At 36.4% G+C, this 22,768-nt stretch overlaps 3 protein-coding genes across 3 annotated transcripts; 2 read left to right on the top strand and 1 right to left on the bottom strand.

Annotated features, from left to right (window-relative positions):
• The first annotated feature begins 8,276 nt into the window (after positions 1-8,276).
• LOC113742873 (uncharacterized) lies at positions 8,277-14,020 on the top strand. The gene is made up of 6 exons (XM_072079339.1): positions 8,277-8,386; positions 8,542-8,636; positions 9,503-9,843; positions 12,136-12,231; positions 13,298-13,357; positions 13,437-14,020. The coding sequence occupies exons 2-6, from the start codon at positions 8,549-8,551 to the stop codon at positions 13,644-13,646; spliced, it is 795 nt and encodes a 264-aa protein (XP_071935440.1). The 5' UTR covers positions 8,277-8,386; positions 8,542-8,548; the 3' UTR covers positions 13,647-14,020.
• Positions 14,021-14,734: 714 nt separating this feature from the next.
• Positions 14,735-17,387, top strand: LOC113742865 (putative serine/threonine-protein kinase-like protein CCR3). Its single transcript, XM_072079328.1, has one exon. It carries the CDS (start codon positions 14,854-14,856, stop codon positions 17,239-17,241), a length of 2,388 nt encoding a protein of 795 aa, XP_071935429.1. The 5' UTR covers positions 14,735-14,853; the 3' UTR covers positions 17,242-17,387.
• A 630-nt stretch (positions 17,388-18,017) lies between these two features.
• LOC113742855 (phosphoinositide phospholipase C 4-like) lies at positions 18,018-22,698 on the bottom strand. The gene is made up of 9 exons (XM_027270868.2): positions 22,234-22,698; positions 21,141-21,337; positions 20,674-20,809; positions 20,348-20,593; positions 20,024-20,253; positions 19,796-19,913; positions 19,130-19,282; positions 18,961-19,047; positions 18,018-18,538 (listed from the first exon to the last, which is right to left on the bottom strand). Exons 1-9 carry the CDS (start codon positions 22,552-22,554, stop codon positions 18,239-18,241), a joined length of 1,788 nt encoding a protein of 595 aa, XP_027126669.2. The 5' UTR covers positions 22,555-22,698; the 3' UTR covers positions 18,018-18,238.
• Between the last annotated feature and the right edge of the window lie 70 nt (positions 22,699-22,768).

Genomic DNA, 22,768 nt, shown 5'->3' with positions numbered 1-22,768 from the left:
GTTGAAAAGTGGCAAGAAATGTTGAAGAAAAAATATGGGTTACAAGAATTAGCAAAGAAGGGAGAAAAGAATAAAGGGAATTGCAGAGATATGACAGAGATGAAAAAAAAGAAATAGAGAAAGTGGTACCATGATAGAAGATATGAAAGTCGTAGGAGGCATCTGATGACTAGGTGACGGGTAAGAGAAGAGGGAAATGATGGTGATTTTTAATAATTTTGAGAATTCTAAAAACACATATTATGGAGATTTTTTTTTTAAATATACGTTAAAGTTTATGAAAAATGCTAATCTAAATGCAGTCAACAATTATAGGGGCACAAAATAGGAGAAAGAATTTTTTTTCTAAAATTGGAAGAAAATAAATTGGTTATAATTTAAATTTTTATATTATAAGTATTGATATATGGGTATAACATAATATGTTTTGTTGGATATTGATAAATTGACTTTTTTAAAAAAAAACTCTTCTCACCTTACCACCCAACCTAACCATCTCTTTAAATGCGCTAACAATTCTTTTATCATGTAAAACATTAGAGATTAAATTTTTTTCAAAATATTAAGCATCACTTTTTTAAATTTTTTAGTATATATATATTTATTATTCTATACCATAATATATATATATATATATATAATATTATTTGAATTTGAAATATAATCCCGTGCATAGCACGGGTGAAAACACTAGTGAAAGAGAATTGAAGATAGAAACAAATTAAGTAAACAGTGTTAATCCACAAGTAAACTTACGTTCAATGAAAGGAATGTAACAAGACATGATGCTAAATATCCCCCAAGTGACGACGGATCATTATCACGATAGCTCAGTATACCGAATTATCAACCACAACCAACATCTGATCTGCACAATCTTGTGCCATATTGTTCAATGGTCTCCTCTTCTTTTCAGCATATGGTTTGAAGTTTGATGGTGCCATATGAACCAGTTGGTGAAGGGCACGCCCTAACCTTTACCAAAAATTCCTCCTTGTCCTAATTCGTTTGCTGAAAATGGTAGAGGAGAAATACGTGTTTTATTGTACCGTCGCAACGTCACTTTTACTTACTGCGAATCGAGTTGCTTTTTAAATCTGCCAGGTCAAAATCCATGATCCATCGCCATCAATTGATTAAGGAAAACAGACATCTAAGTAAATCTATGATAGCATAACAAACCACGATTACCTGAAACTTCAGAAGATCCAGGGAACAAAATTATACGTTTCAACTAAGAGAGAAATGCAGTTTTCGTATCCAAAATTTGACATATAAGAGATTTGGGTACTGGATTTGTTAACAATTTGGGAAAAAATCGTTAACGGTACTAAATGTGCTTAAAAGTTAAAGATTTGGGTACTGGATTTGTTTTTGTTCAAAATTTGAGGACTAAAACTATTCACGAGTCAATTTGTTTGGATACTAAAACTGCATTTTTCTCTTCTAAGTAAATAATTTTACTTTGGTTTTGGACACTCAATATGAGGGGGTCAGGTTTTACAATTCGAGGGGTACAATAAATATGATAAATATGAGTGTATAGGTAAAATAATAATTTAGGTGCTTTAACGTATTAGATATCTAATGGACACTATTAAAAAAATCTATTTTACTTCGAGACAAAATAAATGCATGATCACATTTTCACTTTGTTCCCCACCACATTTCATAGATGACTTGAGACTCTGGATTTTTTGTTTGCTTTATTTCGTTTTCTTAATTTCTCCTTTTTTTTTTTTTTTCTGATTGGCCTAAATGATTCCAATGGTTGAAATTCTGAAAAGATCCATGTTGTTATCATTTCATGTTTACCCTATGAAGAAGCAAAGAGCCAAAGCTCCCTCACAAAAAGCTCAGCAATGTGACAGCTTCCTTTGGTTCTACGCGCAATCAATCTCTGGAGCTAGCAGGAGGCTCTATAGCGCCTGTCTTAAGCTATTAAGCCCTGCTGGTCAATTATTGGTTGTACAAATTGATAAAGTGGAGTAAATACTACTGTCAGTAATATTTCTTAAGCAAGTAAAATTTAGAGCTAAAACGCGTACAAGAGCTTCAGAAAACCCCAATCCTTATTTTTTTCCTCCCCATCTTTTTTTTTTTTTTTCTTCCACGCCAAGTTGAATATCTTGTATTATACAAGTGTAGTTAATTCGTAAAACATATTTGGCTTGGCATTTTGTAAAAAATTATATGTGGATATAGGTTGTTGAATTACATCTTGGCAACAAGGCATGTATGTGATGTTTAAAATTCCCCTTATTTATGCATACGTATGTAGGATGGGTATTCATTTCGATGGAATTGGTTTCTTCTGAAAGCAGTCAACGGTGGAATAAAGATTTTGAAGAATGTAATGATGGGTTGTGTATCTAAGTAGAAACGGAACGGGCTCATGGATTTCGCTTTCTGCTAAAAAGATGCTCTTGCTTTAATTGTCATAAACGGTGTGGAATTCCTATCCAAGTGTGGTTAGGCATCTTCTGTCCTTCCCCACTAGAAGGTCAAATCAGAAGGACGTTGGAGTGCAATTGGGCATTCTTCCCCCCCTTTTTTTTTAAGAGCCAAACAGAACCTCCAACAGTTTAGGACACCGCCTTCCACTTTGCCATTTGCCACCCCAACTGGCCAGACTCAGCATATGATAAGTGCACTAACAGGCATGAATGCAAGCATAGACCTACCACGTCCGTCACGATCTTTGGGAATATTTTCGACAAATTTGCGATGGAAAACATATATATAATCTAATGTGACGCCCCATTTTTTGTCAAAAACACAGGAAAAGGCACAAACAAAAAGAAATGTGTTAATGCTCGAGACCCATAGACTTAAACGGCAGTTTCTTTTTCAATCTAATTTGAGCACGTAAATCATTTGCTCCACTGGACCTAGATTCATTCGTTGGTAAACTTAATTATACAACTGATAACTCCGCCATAAAAGAGAATTTATTTAAGTTAAATGTGACGTGTGTTACTCTGCATTTTTTTTTTTTTTATGAATCTAGATTCCCAGTCAAATTAAAATGTCCTCTAGAATTAACAGGGGTATTTTTAACTGGTGTGCATTGAGCACTCGTTAAAAGGTATTTTAGGTGTCATATTTTTTGAAATATAAGATTAATTGAAGAAAGTAAATAAATATACGTAATATTAAATAAAAAAAGTATATAAATATAAGAATGGATAATAATTATTAGCATATATGTATACATGATATGTTAAATAAATTTTAGACGTACTGACTGACTAACAGGTGCTTTGACATTCAGAGCACTGGGCAGAAATCACATTGCGTTAGCATCCGCAGGGACCATCGCAATGCTTTGTTTTAATTAAACAGTCGGATAAACCCAATTAATAAAAAAAAAAAAAAAAAAGGTGCTTGTTAAGCATCCGTCACAGAGAAACCCAATTAATAAATGTGTTTCTGCGAACATTCTAAAATGGAAATATCCTTTGGGTGATAATAATGAGTCGGGAGGTTCATCATCTAGTCTTCCACTAAAAAAAGACCTTGACAACTGTGTGATACATTTGGTTGGTGTCAGGCGACAGGCCCACCCACCAATAAGCCTACAGAGGTTCATGCCAAATTGCCAATGGCTGGCTGGGTTTCTTTCTGCTATTATCTGGCCAGGTCGTATCTCTCTACATAATATCGACTTCACTTCAGTGCACCAGTGATCCAGGTCCAACAAGCAATCTTGTCCACTCGAATCTAATCAATCACATTTGCTGCGTGCATATACTACGAGATTAATTCTCCCTAAAGCTAAAAGTAAAAAAATAAATCATCGACATCAATACATCGCGTCCCAGCTGCAGACGACGATGCAGATTAAACCATTAAAAGTATTCAAGGTTTGTTTATTACACAGAATTGTCGAATTGCTTCTTCTTCTTCTTCTTCTCTTTTTTTTTTTCCCCTGTTCGTGTTTCCCTGTAAAAAAAAAAAAATAATAATAATGAAAATAAAGTCCTGAGGAGTACTCGTGTATGTCAACAGATTTTCTGACGAGTCGGGTCAGAACTCTACCCGTCAATCTGATTTGGACCCGAATTGCCACCCCTATCATTTTGTTGTGAGCTTTATTTCCTATTTTGTTGTGAGCTTTAGTTCTTGTAGTTTTCGCTTTAATTTGATAAGCCACAAAACCAACAGCGTGCGCATGGTTTCACTCTTTATTCCCGAATCTCGCACTTACACGAGCATAAATTTGGTGAAAAATAACAATAATATAACAGTACGGTAGGTAGGAGTATTTTATACGATAAAAATAAAGTAAAGGATGATCTATCTTTTGTTTTTTTCAGCTATTTTCATATCTGCATCACCCAATTATCTTTTGCACTTTTTCAATCACTTTTTTTCGCAGCTCATAAAATTGGGCAACCCGATCCGATAGGGGGGCGTAGGTGTGGAGTTTTCAAGGGGAAAATATGCAAGAATGGTAACGTCAACGTGTATCAAGGACTTAGAACGCACACCACACATAGTTGGGTGTTGATAAGAATCATAAGATCACTCCAATTAATGGAATTCATGATGTGACCGACGGCTTTGCTTTGCCAAAAGCAGATTTTAATAGTGAGAAAGAGATTTTGCAATTCTGCATATGGTAAAGAGGAGAGAAAAGACGTGACCATCGCTTGTGAAAAGAGAATAATGGCTGGTCGGTTCCGTTTGTGGAGGGCCCTATCATGCAAGTTCATTCACTTCATCACCAAAATACATAGATGATAGATGATTGATCTACTACTCCCCCAGCGGCCTAGACTGATAAAATTGCCCGCTTTAACGCAAGATTCTTCCCCACTAGCTACTAGCTACAACCTCTTGTTTTGTTCTTTTGTATAATGTAGAAATTAAAAAGGCTGAAGAAGAGTAAAGACTTTAGCTTGATGTTTGATCCAGCACTAGAAAGTCAATATTAACGAGTGTGTTTGGATAGTGGGTTATTTCCTCAAATATATTTGCTTACATCACTGTTACAATTTTCAATACAGTTTTTTATCTTTCCAATTACCTTTTTATTTTACATACATCACGTCACAAAAAATATTACAGTAAAAATATCTTAAATAACCCACCGTCCAAACACTCAATAATTGTTTCCAAACCTAAGCGTAGAAGGCTGGTGTAAAAACTAACTAACAGGTGCTGCACCAAATCAGAACTCATCAATGCCTAATAAATACACTACTGCTTTCTGCTTTCCTGTTATATTTATCACATTTTTTGGTCTAATGATATTCTGTGTTACTGTAGTTGATTGAAATGTTTGTCATCAGGATAAGATGGATGCTGGTTAAATGGGGTACAAAGACGGATGCCGTTTTCAATCTTCCATCAAATTAGACAAGTTGTCTCATTACTCAGCGCTGTTTTTGTGGTCGTAGAGCCTTTCCTTCCCCCAAGCCCAAACAAATCAAATCCCTGAAGAAGAAAATCAAATGAAAGCGCCCCCGCCCCCCGGTGATCGATCAACAATCAAATAAAAATGTGCGTGGAGTTTTGTTATTAGATTATCATGTTTCCCTGTGGTAATTAATTGGGATATAAGAGCATCTCATTCAAACTAAATTATAATGATACTTTCGTATGGGTGTCGGAATTGTATGAAATGTTTTGCTCATTGGTCCATGATTTAGGCCTCTAAACTTTTTCAAGTTTAGGCTTCGTACCCAAAAAGATGTCAATTTTTCAACTTTCACAGAATTAAAAAGCCTTATTAGTTTTTAGTTTTCTTGGATTTTTTCAAAAAATTATTATTTTTTGTTTCCCTAACTGATTTTATTGCGCCTATATATCATAGTATGGTATGAAAAGTGTTATAGTCAATGGATAAATTTCAATAAACTTATAGTTATAAGAATTGGGAAACGTTTTTTGTTTTTTCACGATGCAAGTGACTGCCATTTCCTAACTATACTACCCAACACACTACCTGACGCACTGTTGTGTTGTAAGATTGATATGAATGGGAGTTAATGAAAGGAAATAATATAATATTTTATACACTGATAATATATATGTTATGATGTATTTGGATTAACATTATATATAAAAAAAATTATTTGCATGCATCACAAGCAGACACGTTCTCTAATCAATTTTTTTTTTACCTTCTTAATTATCTTTTTATTCCGTATGCATCATATTAAAAAAAAGCGCAATAATAATTATTTTGAATAATATATCAAATATTCTCATATACAAACATACTCAGTAAGTTAAATATTGGTTTTAAAGAAAATAAAAAACAAAGAATAATAAATTACTTAAGTATATTGGGTATTGACTCCATCCTCAACACTAATATAAGCGCTGCACTACTCCTAATATTCGGTTAGTCATTGACAAATAGTTGCATGATGATTTAGTGTTAAAAAGAATTCGGTTAGTTGCACTATCCCGTCATTCAGTTTTCAGATTTTAGAAATTAATTCCAAACTAGTTTTTTTTTTTTTTCTAAAAAAATTGTACCTAATATTTGATAATGAACTTGAAACATATGTTCCCGACTGTTCAACCTTTCAAGTCCTACTAATAGGTAAGTGACAACCATAGTTGACAAAAAAGCGATAATTGAAGCCTAACCGATTAGTGGAAGTTTTGCGATTAGCCAAACTGCGAAGACCCATCTGGGTGACTCGACACCAAGGCATTGCTGATTGGCTCATGAATCACAAGGCGCCTTGTATGGTTTTGGAGCAAAGGCAAAAGACCATTGGCTCTATTTGCCTACTTGGGATATATCTATTAGTAATTGCTAGTAATGTGTTTGTTGTTTAGATCTCAAGAACTTAACTCCTGTGTTTTTCAATCAACAGTCAAAAGTTAGAGCGTTAGATGAACGAATGGTGTAATCTCAATTTGATTTTAAAATCTAAATTTTGTGTAGATGTAATGCATTTAATCATGATAGTGTATACAAATATTAACTTTAAAATGAAATCATCAATAATAAAGTTCTTGTTTTATAAAAAAAAACTTTAAAATGAATTAACTTATATTTTTACTCGTGGATGTGATGGAATTATTCAATTTATACTTTTCTTTTTAATCTTTTCTTTTTTTTTTTTCAAAGACGACGATAGTTGTATAACCTAATCTATACTACACTAAGGGGGAGGGGGCGGACCTAAAAAGGCCCAAAAATAACCCGGAGGGGATTGAACTACCACCAGACCAAACAGGTATACAACACACTCGTCTGAATTTTTTTGAAACAAATCACTTAAATGTGATATTTTTGTGGGAAGCAACCCTTTCGAAGATCACATGCAATTCATTCGGTATAAGGTGCTGTTCCTCGAGGAGGGGTCAAGATTGCAGTTTCCTCTAATTTGTGTCTAATATCAATCCCTAGAAAACAAACAGCAAATCATCCTAGCTTACGAAACGAGAGGATAAGAGTAAAACTTCATGCTCTATAATATTTCACTTGTATTTTTTATTTCTATTTATTTTTATTTTTTATAAGCATGAATAATTTAAATAAGAAATTAACAACAATCCTATGCGTTTATTCATATTAATTTTAGAAAATTGATTTATCTAAATGTTTAACTATCATAGTAATTTTTAAAAACCTCTTTACATAATCTCACCATAATATAGCATTATTCATCAAATATTGTAATGCATGTCAAAAAAATTGATAGATATCCTTTTAAAAAATTAAAAATTTTAAAATGAGCATAAACCTAGAATGACATATTTGATTAAGTGCCAAAGATCCAACAATTTATTTCATTTATTAACAAATATTCAGTTTCTAACAGTATTGATAAATCTATTAGTGTAAAAATTCAAGTTTTTTTTTTACACTAAGTTAATCCATATGGATAGATAATTTATACAAATTTATCAAAAGAGATGATATTGTTAGAATAGAGGGGAACATAATAACAACTTACTCAAATTTATTTAAAAAGATAAAATTGTTAGCAGAGAGAAATTGTAAGAAAAACTAATTATAAAGGAGTTGAATACAAATATAAATAAAATCCAAGCATCCAAATAATCAGTTAATTCTCTTCAATTAGAATATGGATGATTAATATAACTTTTATCATATATAGACTCACAGACACACACACACACACATGCACTACTCCTCTCAGCAATCAGCATAAACATTTAGTCAGGCGCAATGAATTTTAAGAGTTACACATTAAAGGTCAATACAGGCCCAACATGGTACACAAATCCAGCCCGAATACAAATACATCATACCGTCAACGTTGGGCTTCACCAAAATAGCCCACTAATGAGTAATACACCTACTCATGCATTAAAATCACACTCTCGAGTCTTGAGCGTTCCTGGTGCTTCCATCTGCAGTTCTGCTGAACTTAACCATCGAAGGCGAAAGGTCCTCCTCGTTATTTTTCTCTTTGTCTCTCAATTTATTCGAATAGAAAACTATCCGGGTTTCTTTTAGTTTTTATTCTTTGAAATATTTTTCTATTTGACATGGGTTGTTTTGAAAATTTTTTTTCCCTAAATCTTTAGTGTTATCAAATTCAGGTGAGAGATGAGACTGATAACGAGGGTTTTGCAGTCTGCAAACATTCAACTGTCTCAAGTATTCAGAAGTTTCTCTACTTTTAGTCGGTTTCCTGGTATGTATTTCTTTGTATGTTCGTTTGTTAGCATTTCTGAGAATATTTCGTTTTAGTCTAGAAAGGTTTATTGGTTGGTTTAATAGTTTTTGAGTGTTTGGTTGATGCTTTGACCATATTTATCTGTGTTTAACAGAAAAATGCTAACTTGTTGCGGAACATTTTCCTTTTTTCACGATGAACTAAAGTTGTTTTATTTGAATGCGCTCTGGTTTATGAGGGAAGTACGTAGTTCTAGATGGTGTGTTGTTCTGCATCCTTCTAGTCTGGGCTTGAACAGGACGAATATTGGTGTAAGTAATGGTAAAAACTAAAAAGCTTTATTCTGATTTTGGTGGTCATTGCGTGGATAAATATTCGCCTTAAATTTGATTTATACAGTTGTATCGTAGAGTATCATGTCTTGTAATGTGTACACTAATTTGAGAGTACAAAGTCTGAGTTTGTTTGCGTGTTTTTATAATATGCGCAATTTTGAATAATCTGAGTTTTTTTTTCCTTTTAATTAATGATACGGGTATATTTTAAAGAAAACGTCAATAGCATTGTTGAAAAATGAGAGAATTCTTAGAGAATATCGGGAACTTGAGATGGGATACGTTTAATTAATCATAAGGTTTCTTCAGGGTATTTTATGGAAAGAAGAATTGGTCTTTAGACAATTGGCAACCCTAGAGTTTAGCAGAGATAGTGAAAACCATAAATTGCTGAATAGGCTTTTACATATCTGTAATTATCAGTTCCTGGCTCTGGTTCCATAAACATTAATTTGTTTTTCTTGGTTTCTTTTGACACAGCCTCTGTTTGAGTTTCTCCATTGTTCTATTACTGTGTTTCTCCATATTTTTTTTTGGGTGTCAATACAGGTACTCGTAATGAGAACAACTTTAACTCTTTTGAATCTCTTGATGATTTTGAGCGTCGGATTTTTAGCGATGTCACTGGAGATGAGGGAGATTCTAGATCATTTTTTCAAAAATTAGAAAGGATTGAGCAGGCTTATGGCAGATCGGGACTGAGCCCTGGAAACAGATCTGGAAATTTTGACCGTCTGGATGAAAGTTTTAACACACTGTCAGATGGGATGGATGAGAAGTTGGGGGAAGCTGCTAAATATTTCGACGTTGATTCTGATGAACTGGAGAGCGAAGATTATGCCTTCAGACCAGATGTGGACCATCAGTTGGGAATGACATACGATATTAAAGTACTTTCCCTGATCTAAAGCTTCTCTCATCTTAGTACTGCTGTTCTGGCACCATATGCAATAGATATGCCTTTGAACTAATGCTTCTCTATTCTTACTATTGCCTTCTGGTATCTGTAAGAGTTGTGCCTTGCACAGGGTTTTGATATTATGCTCTTTTACTATATTGTGCTTTAGTGTTGTCTTGTGGTGTTTCTGCATCTAGAATACAAGGCCCAGTGCTTGACTTGGGAATGACTTATGACACGAAGTACTTACCCTAATCTAATACTTATCTCAGCTTAGTAATGCTGTTCTGGTACCATCTGCAAAAGATATGTATTTGAACTAATGCTTCTCTAATCGTACTAGTGCTTGCTGATATTGTAAGAACTGTAACTTGCTATAGAGTTTTGATATTATGCTCTTTCACAATGTCACGCTTTACGGTTGCATTGTGGTGTTTCTGAATTGCAAATAGAATTCAAGGCCCAGTTCTTTTTTTGCCTTTTTTTAACTTATTTGCGTCAAGATCTGCATTTTGTTAGTGCCTGTTTGATAACATTAATAAGTGCTGAAACTGAATTCATTCAGACATTCAGAGGTTTTGGGTGTTTGATAAATAAAAATTCACCTGCTGAACTTATTAAGTGGTGCTGAATTTGTATGTATTTTTTTCAGCACAAGAATCGTAACTGAATGCTTAATTTAATAAGAATCAAGAGATTTACTTCAACTACTTTATCTTATCTACCAAGTTTATCCCTGTTTATTAATTACATTCAAAATCCTTATCTAATTAAACAAAACAATCTGGTATTCTCCATTCAAAATTCTTATCTAATTAAACAATCCGATATTTTCTGTCTAATGGCTTTCTACTTCTACTTTCTCCTAATTTAATAACTTTTACAATTTTTCCATGCTCCTCACATCTGTCTACTCCTTATCGAAGATGACGAGACAAACGAAGAAGTAGGAGAAGGATCCAGACAAGTTGATCAATTATTCATGCATAACCTACGTGAAGAAATTACAAACAATCATTTCTAAATTTTTTAGGTCGAATTTATATGTTATATGAATTATTGGATTGTAATGTTTCTTTTAATGTTTTGCATAATATATTTCTTCTTTTATATTAATTTGATTTAAAAATAAATATTGTCTTTTTCATACCTAACAATTTTAAGCTAATTAAATCATAGGTTCTATTTCCTTTTTGGATTAAAAGATAGAAGGGCAAAATTGTACAATTTAGCTTATTAAGCATTAAGTTATGAATATTTATCAAACAGTATAAATAGATTCAGTATTAAGATTCGGACATTCATATATCTCTTTTCAGTACTTAAAATTCAGCAAATTAATTATTTCAGTATTCAGAATTCAGATTCAGTGTTATCAAACGGAGCCTTAGTCTAGCTAGTTGGGCTGGATTTGCATGTTGTGCAATTTATTGATTTGCATGTGACCTGAACTTTCAATTTCCATTTTGATATTGTTTTAGTTGTGTCCACCCAATAAAAGCATCATTTTCTGTTAAAATGGATCTTTAGGTACCTCACAGACTTCGACTTGCATGTTGGAGCCTAATTTAGTTGCTAAGATTTACAAGTGGAATAGCTGACTTCTAAACAGAAAGGTAATATTGAAAGTTTAAGCGCTTGTAGATGGCATTGCATTTTCATCCATAACAATCTAAATGGACTACTCTTCTAAAGCAAATAATAGGGCATAAATCTGTTTCAGTCATTAAATGAGTGTAGAATAAAAATTTTTTTAAACATGTAGGACCTGCAAGTTGACGATTCAAGATGAGATTTTTTAGCATTTAGCAATGTGCATTTGATAATTGTTTTGATTTTAAGCAGGTGTACTTGGAAACTAATCAGAAAACTCAAAATGAAATTGCAAGAAGATTAACTGCCTATTTTCTGATGTTGCTGTTTTCTTAGCTTGGTATATTATGTTCTCGTGTTTAGTATCTTAATAAACCATGTAAATCTGTCTAATTCTCTTTGGGACTATATTCCAGTTGCTAATATATTTGAACCCACTGTTTCAGCGAATCTAATGAAACACTTAAGAGTAGAGATTGAATTCTATTTCTTATGCCAACTTTGTAGTTTGCAGCCTAATTTTATCTCCTGTCATAGTATTTCCTTGAGCTAACTCTACATCTGCAGACAATCTTTACAATCTTGTATAATTCTTAGATGGTGTCTGTTGATGCTATTGTCATTCTTATTATTTCGAGCTCTTTCTTTCTTCAAGTGACACGCTTATATTATTCATACATGACCTCTGCAGGATCTTGATCTCAGAAAACCAGGCGTGCAAAAGCCTTTCAAGTGGGATGAGTTTGAAACTACAACCGCAGAAGTTCTGCAAAAAGCTGATTTCAGGGTGCGTATTCTTTGATCTGCATCAATATGTTTGTTGAAATGCATGCTTGTATAAACTCAGGCTCATATCTTGAGCACCTAAGATATACCCAATACCAGTTTATTAATTCTTTTACTTTTACAGTTTTGCACAATTTAGTCATGGCTGTTTTGGATTCAAGATCATCAATGATAATTCGTTTGGTGGAATGCTGATAGCTTTTCTTTTGTTGTCTTGCCTCCAAAGAGAGTTCGTCATATTTTTAAGAGAGTTCCTAGCTTTGGAAGTGTTGTCTTCCTGCAGTTTTTTTTTCTCTATGTTTAGCTACCTATATAATTGAAGATTGGATGCTTTGGTCTCATTGTGTTGGACCTACTATAAAACCCGTATACATAATCAAATCGCAAAAGGGATGTGTAATTAAATTAAATCAATGGCATTGATGACTATGATTGTTTGGCCAATTTTATGCAAGTGTTCAAGCGAGGCATCAATTCTTCTCCACACCTTACGACAAATTCCTTCCATTTATAGCTAATAGGAGTTTTGGCACACTAAATGCATGGGCAAGGGTTTTACAATGTTTTTCGATGAAATGGAAAATAATCTTGGACAGTTTGCAAATTTGTAAGAACTATGGGCATTACAGTATTTCTTTTGATTGTATGAAAATGATTTTCTCTTGCTTATTTTGACTACTTCTAGGCAGTGGAAAATGTTAGTACATATTTTTAACAAATTCTAGTCCATTCTGTAAGTAGAAATACGAGTCAAAAAGCAGAGATTTAATGAGTGTGCTGTCCATGATACACTAGCAAACATGTCACTTCATGAAAAAGTGGATTATATGCACCAAGAAGCATTGAGCTTTTATCGCATAAAGAGGCAAGTATGGGTATTAGCATACAGTTCGTGTAGGAAACTTCTTTTCTGGACTCTTTCTGTGCATGCTGGTCATCAGTCTAAGCTAATTGCAAAGGCTTTAAGATGAGATGCCTGCTTGAACGAGTATTTCTGCTTTAACGCTTTAATGCTTTAATCTGCAGCAGTTTGCTGTGTACTGATTATGTTTTAATTCTCACACCAGAATGTGAGATTTCTTGCCAACTTTATTACTGAGGGTGGACTCATCATCAAGAGGAGCCAGGTAAACTTAACAGTGTTTAAATGCAGTTGAAGCTAAAATAGAGGGACTGGATTTGACAGCATTTTTCTTCTTGTTTTAGACTCGAATTAGTGCCAAGGCCCAGAGAAAGGTTGCTAGAGCAATCAAGACTGCTCGAGCTTTTGGTTTAATGCCTTTCACCACGATGGGGACCAAACAATTTGTATTTGGAAAAACGATGGAGAACCGTGATGAAGACTATGAATTCCAGACTTACAATCCTCACAGTTTTGTTGACATGGAAGGCTCTGGAGATCCTGTAGAAGCCTGAGTTGTTTGTTGTATTTTTGCCTTGTTTGAATTAATGCTGCTGGTAGTGTCCACAATTGGTGCTTTTAGACATCAGGGTGCCCATATTGAGCACCACCCCCCTCCCCCAACACCCCCCGTCCCAAAAAAAAAAAAAAAAAAAAAAAAAGGTTCTACTCTGTTAGAAGTCTGATAATTTTTTTTATCCTTAACAAGTGTACGTGCTTGCAGTCCTAATTTAAGTATGGTTTTCCATTTTGTTCATCCTTGAGCAAGCAAGCAAGCTTCTATTTGGAATTTGCTCTTCTTTTAGGGGACCGGGCATCGTTGATGAATGTGATATTGCACAAGGAAATGATTACTGTTTGGAATTTTATAACAAAATATTTCAGCTTCTTTCGTCTTTGGTCACTCTTCTCCCATTTCAATGTTCTCATGGGATTCGAAGAGTAACTCCGGTGATGATGGACCATGTTCATTCACGTACAGCGATTTTCTTTTTCAGTCCCTCCAACCTGGATGCTTTAAGTCCAAGAGAGGTTCTGGTCTGTTAGTTGACCCAATTGGATCCAGACTTAAAAAAGTACGGAATTCTGATTTGTGAGAGGTACAAGCATCAGTTACTAACTTGTTTACCGTTTATGTTGAGCTATATGGCCTCACCACCAACAGGGGCTCCGGGTACCAGAAAAGTCAGGGTTGCAAGTTGCAGCCACCCACCCAGGGGAAACTGAAGCAACAAAGAAGATCCAAAACTTATGTCCTTAAAACTATGATTAGCATAGGCCCTGAATTTGCTCATACTAAAACTATAATGTGCATCACCCATAGGCCTTAGGATGAGGCAGTGATCAAGTGGGATTTGCTGGCTGGGATACAAAAGACATTCTTCAGCTTTGGCAAGCCACCATCCACATCCCTTGTGTGTATGCTATCTTCACTTGTCCCATTTAGGGTAACTCCAATTGAAAATTTCAACAACTGAAAGAATGAAACTTAATTAGGTGCAGAATTCTCGTCTGCAGATAAAATCATCCCCACTTTCAGGGGACCACCATCCCTCCAACCTGACCTGTGTCTTTCATCTTATTCTCTTTCAATACTTCCACATAGTATTACCCATCTAGCTTTCACTTCTATCATCCCAACCAATCTTTCTATCTCTTCTCTTTCACAATGAAGAACGACAGGAGAGACATTTATCTCGAAGTGCACATTCATCTGCTGACATGAATTCCCCAGCTTTTCCCTCCACCACCATCACCCTCCTCATCATAATCATTCTTACCACCTGTTGTCAACATGGAGTTACCAGCCTTGGTTCAGGCTCCACCATCGCAGTCAGCTACACGTCGTCTGACTCCACAAACACAGTCTGCGGCATCATTGCCAGTAAGCTTACACAGAGAATCCAATGCTACAAGAATTGCCAAACCATTTCAATCCAACCAGAAATTTCCTACGAATCCATATCTGGAGGTCTGGGCTATTTCTGTGGCCTACAGTCCGGCGGGTTGAGCATCATATGCTGGGACACAATGAGCTTTAGAGCCAAAAGAATTTACTATAGCAAGTATAACCGTTTAAAGGGCTTATCTGTCGGAAACTATCAGGTCTGTGCACTTCAGTTCACCACAGGTGCGGCCTTGTGCTGGCGGATTCCATCACCCGAGGAGGGAACGAAATTCCGGGCAATAACTTCAGGTGAAGGATTCTCTTGTGGAATATTAAAGAACGCTGGTAGAGTCCACTGTTGGGGTCGTAGTGAAATTGGAGCAGAGATTGAAATACAGTTTAAAAGCTTGCCAATGCTCAACTTAATTGCAGGTGAGTCTCATGCATGTGGAGTGACTAAAGCTGGAACTTTGATTTGCAAAGGTAGTAACATTGGTGGACAACTCAATGTCCCTTCTCATTATGCTTTCGAATTTTCGAGTCTGGCTTTGGGAGCGAATCATAGCTGTGGAATTCGTAAGAAGAATGGTTTGGTTGGTTGTTGGGGAGGAGGTTCAAGAAAATTGGAGTTTTCCAGTAATGTAGTAGATGAAGTGTCTTTCGAAAACATAGTTGCCGGATTGGATTTTACATGTGGATTGACAACCAAGGATTTATCCATTATCTGTTGGGGCCCAGGATGGTCTAGAAACCTTACTGCAGGAGATGTGGTTTTACTGGAACCAGTACTTCCTGGACCTTGTATGCAAATGTCATGTAGTGTTTGTGGGGTGTACCCAAATTCAGGCAGTCTTTGCGCTGGTTCGGGGAGCATATGCAAAGTGTGTGAAGTTGAGCTCCCAATTCCAGTGAATCTACCTCCACTAATGCCATCAACCCCCGGATCACAAGTTCCAGAGATAGCATCTTCCCCTTCAAGGACCAAGAACAGGCTCTTCTTGGCATTTGGGGTTGTGGGCTGTATCGGGGCTTTTGCCGGCATTTGTACTATTGCCTACTGTTTCTGTGCTGGATTATGTGGGAATGAACATAAGAATGTCTATAAACCCGTGGTTCTGCAACCCACTAGTGATAGATCAAATCTGGAAGACTATTTAGCTGCTTCCAATGCTTCCATTCTTCCTCCATCAGGATCATCATCCATCAAGCGCAACAATTCTTGGGTTTTAAGGAGTCAGAGGAGTGGTACTTCATCAAGGCAGACTGAGAGAACGGAGAACTTTATCCTGTCAGAGCTTGCAGCTATTACCAGTAATTTTGCACAAGAAAACAAGATTGGTGGTGGTAGCTTTGGCAGAGTTTACAAAGGCAAGCTTGCTGATGGTCGTGAAGTGGCTATTAAGAGAGCAGAGTGCAGTTCCAAAACAAAGAAGTTTCAGGAGAAAGAGAGCTCATTTCTCTCCGAAATAGCTTTGTTATCATGCCTCAACCACAAGCATTTAGTTGGACTTGTGGGTTTTTGCCAAGAAAATGATGAGAGACTTTTAGTTTATGAGTACATGAGACATGGATCACTGCATGATCACCTGCATGGCCAAAGAAACACGGATAGCAGCATGCTAAATTCTTGGAGAATGAGGATCAGGATTGCACTAGATGCTGCAAGGGGAATTGAGTATCTGCACAACTATTCCATTCCACCGATAATTCACAGGGACATCAAGTCCTCAAACATACTTCTTGATGGAAATTGGACAGCAAGAGTGTCTGATTTCGGGTTATCGTTAATGTGGCCAGAGTCTGAAGACGAGCCCATGTATATGAAAGCGGTTGGTACCGTTGGCTACATTGACCCCGAGTGCTACGTGCTCAATATTCTTACCGTAAAGAGTGATGTATATGGATTTGGGGTGGTGTTATTAGAACTTTTGACAGGGAAAAAAGCAGTATTCACGAATGAAGGCGCCGGCCCTATGGGAGTTGTTGAATATGCAAGGCCATGGATAGTAGCAGGAGAACTGGAAAAGATCCTGGACAAGCGAGTGGGACTGCCAGAAATGAACGAGATTGAGGCGGTTGAGGTTGTGGCTTACACAGCTTTGCATTGCACAAGCTTACAGGGTAAAGATAGACCAACAGTGAGCGATGTTGTGGCTAAATTGGAGAGGGCACTTGCTCTTTGCGATGACAGTTCAGCTATTGTGATTGCATCTCCAGCTTGAAATTGCAGTGATCCCCAAGAAATGTTCTACTTCAAATCCTCATGAAGTGATTTTTCTGTTCTTCGTATAGAGTAATATTTTCTTAAACCATCGTTAAGTCCAGATCCCGCTTCTTTGCAATTTGATGAGGCAATTCTTTTCCCTCACTATGTTGGCTTTCGTGGATTATTTTACGCGTTTAGTAAAGCAAAGATGCAAGAGAGTTTATCATGATCATTATCTCTGACCCAAAAGCGGAAAAAAAAAAAGAAGTGACTAATCCACATTTTTGGGCTTTCGGGTATTTGGCCAGACATGGATACTGGCTCAGCGTGAGATGAAGCATACGATGTCTACGGGGCCTGGTCAAAATTTGACCAAAGATTCCAGCAGATAGCATCTTAATGATTCTACAAGAAATCGGCTGCTAGAAGAAGCTGTGTTTACTTGACCTCGTACAACAGTACAAGCCCTTAGACACAGATTGAAATAAAAATAATCACTTTGCAGAAACATCTGACAAAAATCGTACTCAAAGATTATAATCAATACATTATTAAGTTATCGTTATCAAATATATAAGTAATGTGTTCCAAAAGTGTTCTTTCTCTTTTGTTGAATCAGGATTTGTAGGAAGTATCAAGTTGAGCATGCATGCTCTAAACATCCTCGTAGATGAGGAATGGGTGAATCCCAACTTGTTGTGCTAGGCACTATTGTTTTGGTAGGACTATTGTCCTGATGACTGGACCGTTGTCCAAATACTGTAATTATTTGAGTAATCTATAAAGCTAACGTTTCGACAAAAAAAAAAAGTTATCAATGCAGAACAGAACCATTTTTCTACGAGCCTATGTACAAGCCGCCAAAAACACAGATACAGCACTTAACACTTGATACCTAAAATAACTACATACAAACACAGAAACAAAAGAACTCTAATCCAGAAACAGCTCACAAAGATGAAAACAAAAAAGGCTACAGATAACGTCAGACACCAAGGGGGAAAAAAGAAAAGTCAACATTCTACAAACTCAAAGCGCATCAAAAGCCTCACAGAGTTGTACTTCTCTCCTTTGTGATCACATAGAGGAATTGCATGTATCCCAGGCTTTAATTCAGAGACAGGTAGACATGTTTGGCCGGCAAAATCATCCTTCTCAGACATGTCATACTCGTGCACTTCAATTCGCAACAGAGCTAGCTCGGGAACAGTCAATGGGAAGGTAAATTCTTCTTCCCAAATTGGTGTCCAGTTATCCTCCTTTTTCTTGGTTTTCTTCATGACAACATCAGCTGGCACTCCAGCTATGCCAACCTGATTTTATTAAACAACCAAAAAAGGACATAAATATACTCTGACATATTGCTTTTTCTGCAGAGGAAAAATTTACAACTTGTTCCATGTGCTTTTTCTGCAGAGGAAAATTTTACATGGGCAGTTTTTTTCCAAGTGGTTGATGATCAACTTGTTAGTCTCCCAGAAATATACCTAAAAAAATCGAGCATATGGAAAGACCACATGGAAAAAGAAGACTCTTCACTGATAACTCTTGTTAGCACCAGCATTTTATGAGAATGTTAACTTTCTGTAAGTATTCTTCAATAATTGTCATAACTAGCAAATTTTGCCATTCTCTTGAGAGAGTAAAGACTTGTCCAAATCATACAAGACTTTGGACTTATATGAATTGTGTGTCTTAAAAGTAAGTGCATATAAAAAGGAGACAAACAACTTACCCTAGTATAGAAATCAGGTGGAGAATACATATCAAAGTGAGTTTGCTTAAAATCCAGATGCCATCCATCTCCCATGTAGACCTTAACCTGTGAAAACAAACATTAGTTATTAACAGACAATCTTTTTCTAACAATTGAACAACTTCTTCAGCTTTTGCATCTTCCCCACCTTCAAAGTTGTCTTCACAGGCTGCTTTTCTTTAGGATAAAACACCTGACCATTTGGACCAATTTTCATCAAGAAATCGGGCTTTCTAACGTAGCCACACCCTCCATTCGCTTTGAACATCCCTTGCATCAACCAAAGTGATCGACCATAGCCCTGGATCAGCATATATTAGTCATTCCAACTTCAATGCATATATTAGTCATTCTAACTTCAATGCATCTCTGCATGCTTAATCATGCCTATCAAAATGTGTGCCTGTTCCTGTCGTACATGTTCTAGAATATCTGTTTGTGTAGGAATTAAACAAGCAACCTCAAGTCATTGCTTTTAAGGGCAAGTCAATGCAAAACTAAATCATTATCCAGAATGAGAAGGAAACTTCAACCTGTAATAGATATGAACTAAAGATTGCTTTTCTATATATTACTTTCATGATTTGCAACGTTTACGTAATTCCTGTGTAAATAAAATTGTGCCAGCATCACTTTTTGCATGAAAACTTTAAATAATTCAAGTCACTATAATTATCCTTTTGTCATACACAAGATTCAAGAATAGCTTGGGTTGATTTCAAAAGATGAGTAACATGCAGTGAGGGCAAACAAACAAATAACTTAAGCTACAATGAATATGAATATGACTATGAATATAAGGCGTTTCAAAGACCTGCATGTTAAATGCAACCATCTGAGCTCCGTGCATCCAGCTAAGAAGTGGTTTGTAATTGGAGGAGGTAACTCGCATACCTTTAGGGTAAACCCTAAGAATATTTTTCTGGGTGAACCTATTAAAGTATAAAGCAACTATCAGAATGCAAATATGTAACAGATGGTCATGTCAACAAATTACAAACATTAAGCCCAGCACTTATGCACTAAGGATGTCGACCTATACCTCACAACATCCATTCCATGAGATTCGGCAGCCTTTTCAAGAGCCTGTTCACTCAAACTCAACCGTCTCACTTTATCTGGTTCTACCCTCAGTGCCTCCACTAATCCACCTTTGGGTTTGCCAGCATGAATAGCAATTAGACTCTTGTAAACTGGTGCTTGGTGTGGTTTGTCATCAGAGTCGTCATCATCTTCATCGTCCTGGTTACGATCACTCCCACCATTGTCAATCTGCAATGGGATATGAGAAATCTCAAAACGCTTGAGCTGCTAGCCTTTAGATGAAACCAAATTCAAGACCAAAGACTTCCATGTTCCAACCAACCTTGTCATCATCTTCTTCGTCAGCTGCAGCTTCAGTGCTTGAAGGCTCTTTTCCCCATCCATCGTCATCAGAATCCCTTTCTTTTTGTGAATTTTGTTTGTCAGCAAGCCTTTTAGCTTCAAGGTACTCTTTTGGAGGTTTAGTTGAAATAATAACACGATATTTCAAATCTTCTGGTGAAGGAAATTCTTTTAAGGATTCTGATTCAGGACAGAAGAGTATTTCTCCAAATGTTTCAGTAAGCATCTATATGAAAAATGAAAAGATTAAAATGACTTCACAAATCAAAAAACGCATGATATGAATTGACCAAACAGGATATTCACCTGAGCAACTTTGGCTTGAAGGTCAGCTGGAAGGTGATCTTCAAGTGTTATTACAACAGGGTATGGAGAAGCTGAGAATGCATGCTCTTTTATTGACCTTAAACATCTTATGAGTTCCACAGGCGTCGTAACCGTCCTACATTTAATTTGAAAAAAAAAATATTCAAAGAAGTGATGAAACACAATGAAACAAATGAGAAAAAGAATGAAAAATAATTAAAGCCAAAGAATGATTATTCCCTGCCTAATTAGGAAACAAGTTCCCAAAAACTGAAGTTTACTCTCACCAAGTTAAAGAGATATGAATAGTTTAGTAAAGGGAGTGAACTCAAACGATTACCACGCACACATTCAGTCTCCAGGCAGGCTCATATCGTGTATTCTATGTTACATGAGGTAGGGCCGACAAAGTGCTGTATGATAAATAATAGAGCTTCAAGTCAACAACATCTCATAGGAGCTCGTACCTTCCATGGAGAACGTGCACATCATCCTTTGAAGAATTCGGCCATATATCAAGTTCTATTACCCGCACGCCTTTTTTCAGTGCCTTAATAATTGGGACGTCGCTGCAATCGCTGGTCAGTTGGTTTCCAGTCAAGTAAGAATTATGCCCAGTGAATATAAAATAATGGGACAGAGGAGCAGTCATATCATGGTGAACCTGCAATGAAAAAATGAGAATTTTTCAACAATAGCAGCAGAAATCCTGAATTCAAATAAGAATATAGTCAACACCATATCATAATACTAAAAATAAGGCAATGCCATTCTATAATTTCAGATGTATCAAGACAATTTATTGGATAAAATTCCATAGTAACCAATATGGATGATCCACAAAGTAAAATCATTGAAACCCGACAAAAGAAAATGACAAGTGATTATGCAGTGGTTGTAAGGGCTAGCTGTAGTCGTAAAGCTACTCTTCCCAATGAAACACGTCAGGTTTTGAATCTCAGTTTCAAAGAACCAATGCAGCACCCAATGCTCCCTTCCGCTATAATTTTTAATTGATGTTCTTCGAAAAATAAAATAAAACTGAGCCCCTAACTATGGCATAGGAGGTGTTACAGGCTCAAAAGAGGAGGTCCAGCGACACACAGGTAAGAACACTCTACTTTTTGCTTGTGGCATTCCACTTACTTTTTTTTACCTATAAATAAGGAGATGGAACAGTCGCTAGCAGAACATAGATTGCCAATAACCTTTCCCCAGTCGGAAACCTGCACTAAATCCGACGAAAAAAAGTTTGCTCCCAAGGTTGAAACTTTAACTACTTTACTGATAATTCCATATCAGGAACTTGAATACAACAGAAGATCGTATCGGGAAATAGATGCACCAAAACCTCATCAAATTGATGGAATTGCCTATTCCAATTTTTCTGAAAAATTCTGGGCCAAGATCCTAACTTTATACTGCAAAATTTCCAAAACAGGCCTAAATTCTTGCGTTAAGGTCAAAACTAAACGCGAACCCGGATTCCTAAAGTAGGAAAAGGTAGAAGGACGATATGATGAGATATAGTAGTATCAGAGAATCATGAAGAGATCAGACCTTGTAGCGAATTGGCGGGTTAAGGTCAACGCTGAAGAGGAAGTGAAAGAAATCATCAACAGTGAGAGCGTGGCGAGTGAGCTTAGTAATGTGGTGCCTCTTCTGGAGGATCTGCTGCAAGACTGCCTCGGCCTGGGCCAAAGTGGCCTCAGTCTCGCCCTGGACCTCCACCAAGAAGCGCCGGAGTTGCTCGGCGTTCATGTGGGTCCCTCCTCCTGCATACTCCTTGAAAGCTTCTTTAACGTCGGACGGTGGCTGCACCTCTGCCACCTTGAACTTGCGCGTAAAGCACACGCAAACTCTGTAACTAGAGCTCCCCATTGCACGGACAACAAGAGACTCCCTCGATGATCTGCGGAATTATTGTGGAAGGAAGGAATGGACAAGTAATATGGGATTCCGGGAGTGAATTGAAAAAGAAGACTAGGACAGTCTGATTGATGGGTGATAAAGAGTGGACTTTACGCTCAACGCTCTTTTGAGTAGTATTTATAATACAACACACAATTTATGAGATGAAAAAGGTGACCCTAAC

Source organism: Coffea arabica, chromosome 1c (assembly GCF_036785885.1).
Source record: "Coffea arabica cultivar ET-39 chromosome 1c, Coffea Arabica ET-39 HiFi, whole genome shotgun sequence".
Lineage (NCBI taxonomy): Eukaryota > Viridiplantae > Streptophyta > Magnoliopsida > Gentianales > Rubiaceae > Coffea > Coffea arabica.
The sequence above is the reverse complement of the archived record's forward strand: the minus strand, read 5'-3'. Positions and strand labels throughout refer to the sequence as shown.

What these genes read in the sequence shown, in the direction of transcription:
- LOC113742873 (XM_072079339.1), top strand. Translation starts at nt 8,549, where the DNA reads ATGAGACTGATAACGAGGGTTTTGCAGTCTGCAAACATTCAACTGTCT. An exon ending in TGCAAAAAGCTGATTTCAGG is followed by an intron (nt 12,232 to 13,297) that starts GTGCGTATTCTT and finishes TTCTCACACCAG; the next exon opens with AATGTGAGATTTCTTGCCAA. An exon ending in TCATCATCAAGAGGAGCCAG is followed by an intron (nt 13,358 to 13,436) that starts GTAAACTTAACA and finishes TTCTTGTTTTAG; the next exon opens with ACTCGAATTAGTGCCAAGGC.
- LOC113742855 (XM_027270868.2), bottom strand. Translation starts at nt 22,554, where the DNA reads ATGGGGAGCTCTAGTTACAGAGTTTGCGTGTGCTTTACGCGCAAGTTC. An exon ending in ACCCGCCAATTCGCTACAAG is followed by an intron (nt 21,338 to 22,233) that starts GTCTGATCTCTT and finishes TTTTCATTGCAG; the next exon opens with GTTCACCATGATATGACTGC. An exon ending in TTCAAGCCAAAGTTGCTCAG is followed by an intron (nt 20,594 to 20,673) that starts GTGAATATCCTG and finishes TTTTTCATATAG; the next exon opens with ATGCTTACTGAAACATTTGG.
- LOC113742865 (XM_072079328.1), top strand. Translation starts at nt 14,854, where the DNA reads ATGAATTCCCCAGCTTTTCCCTCCACCACCATCACCCTCCTCATCATA.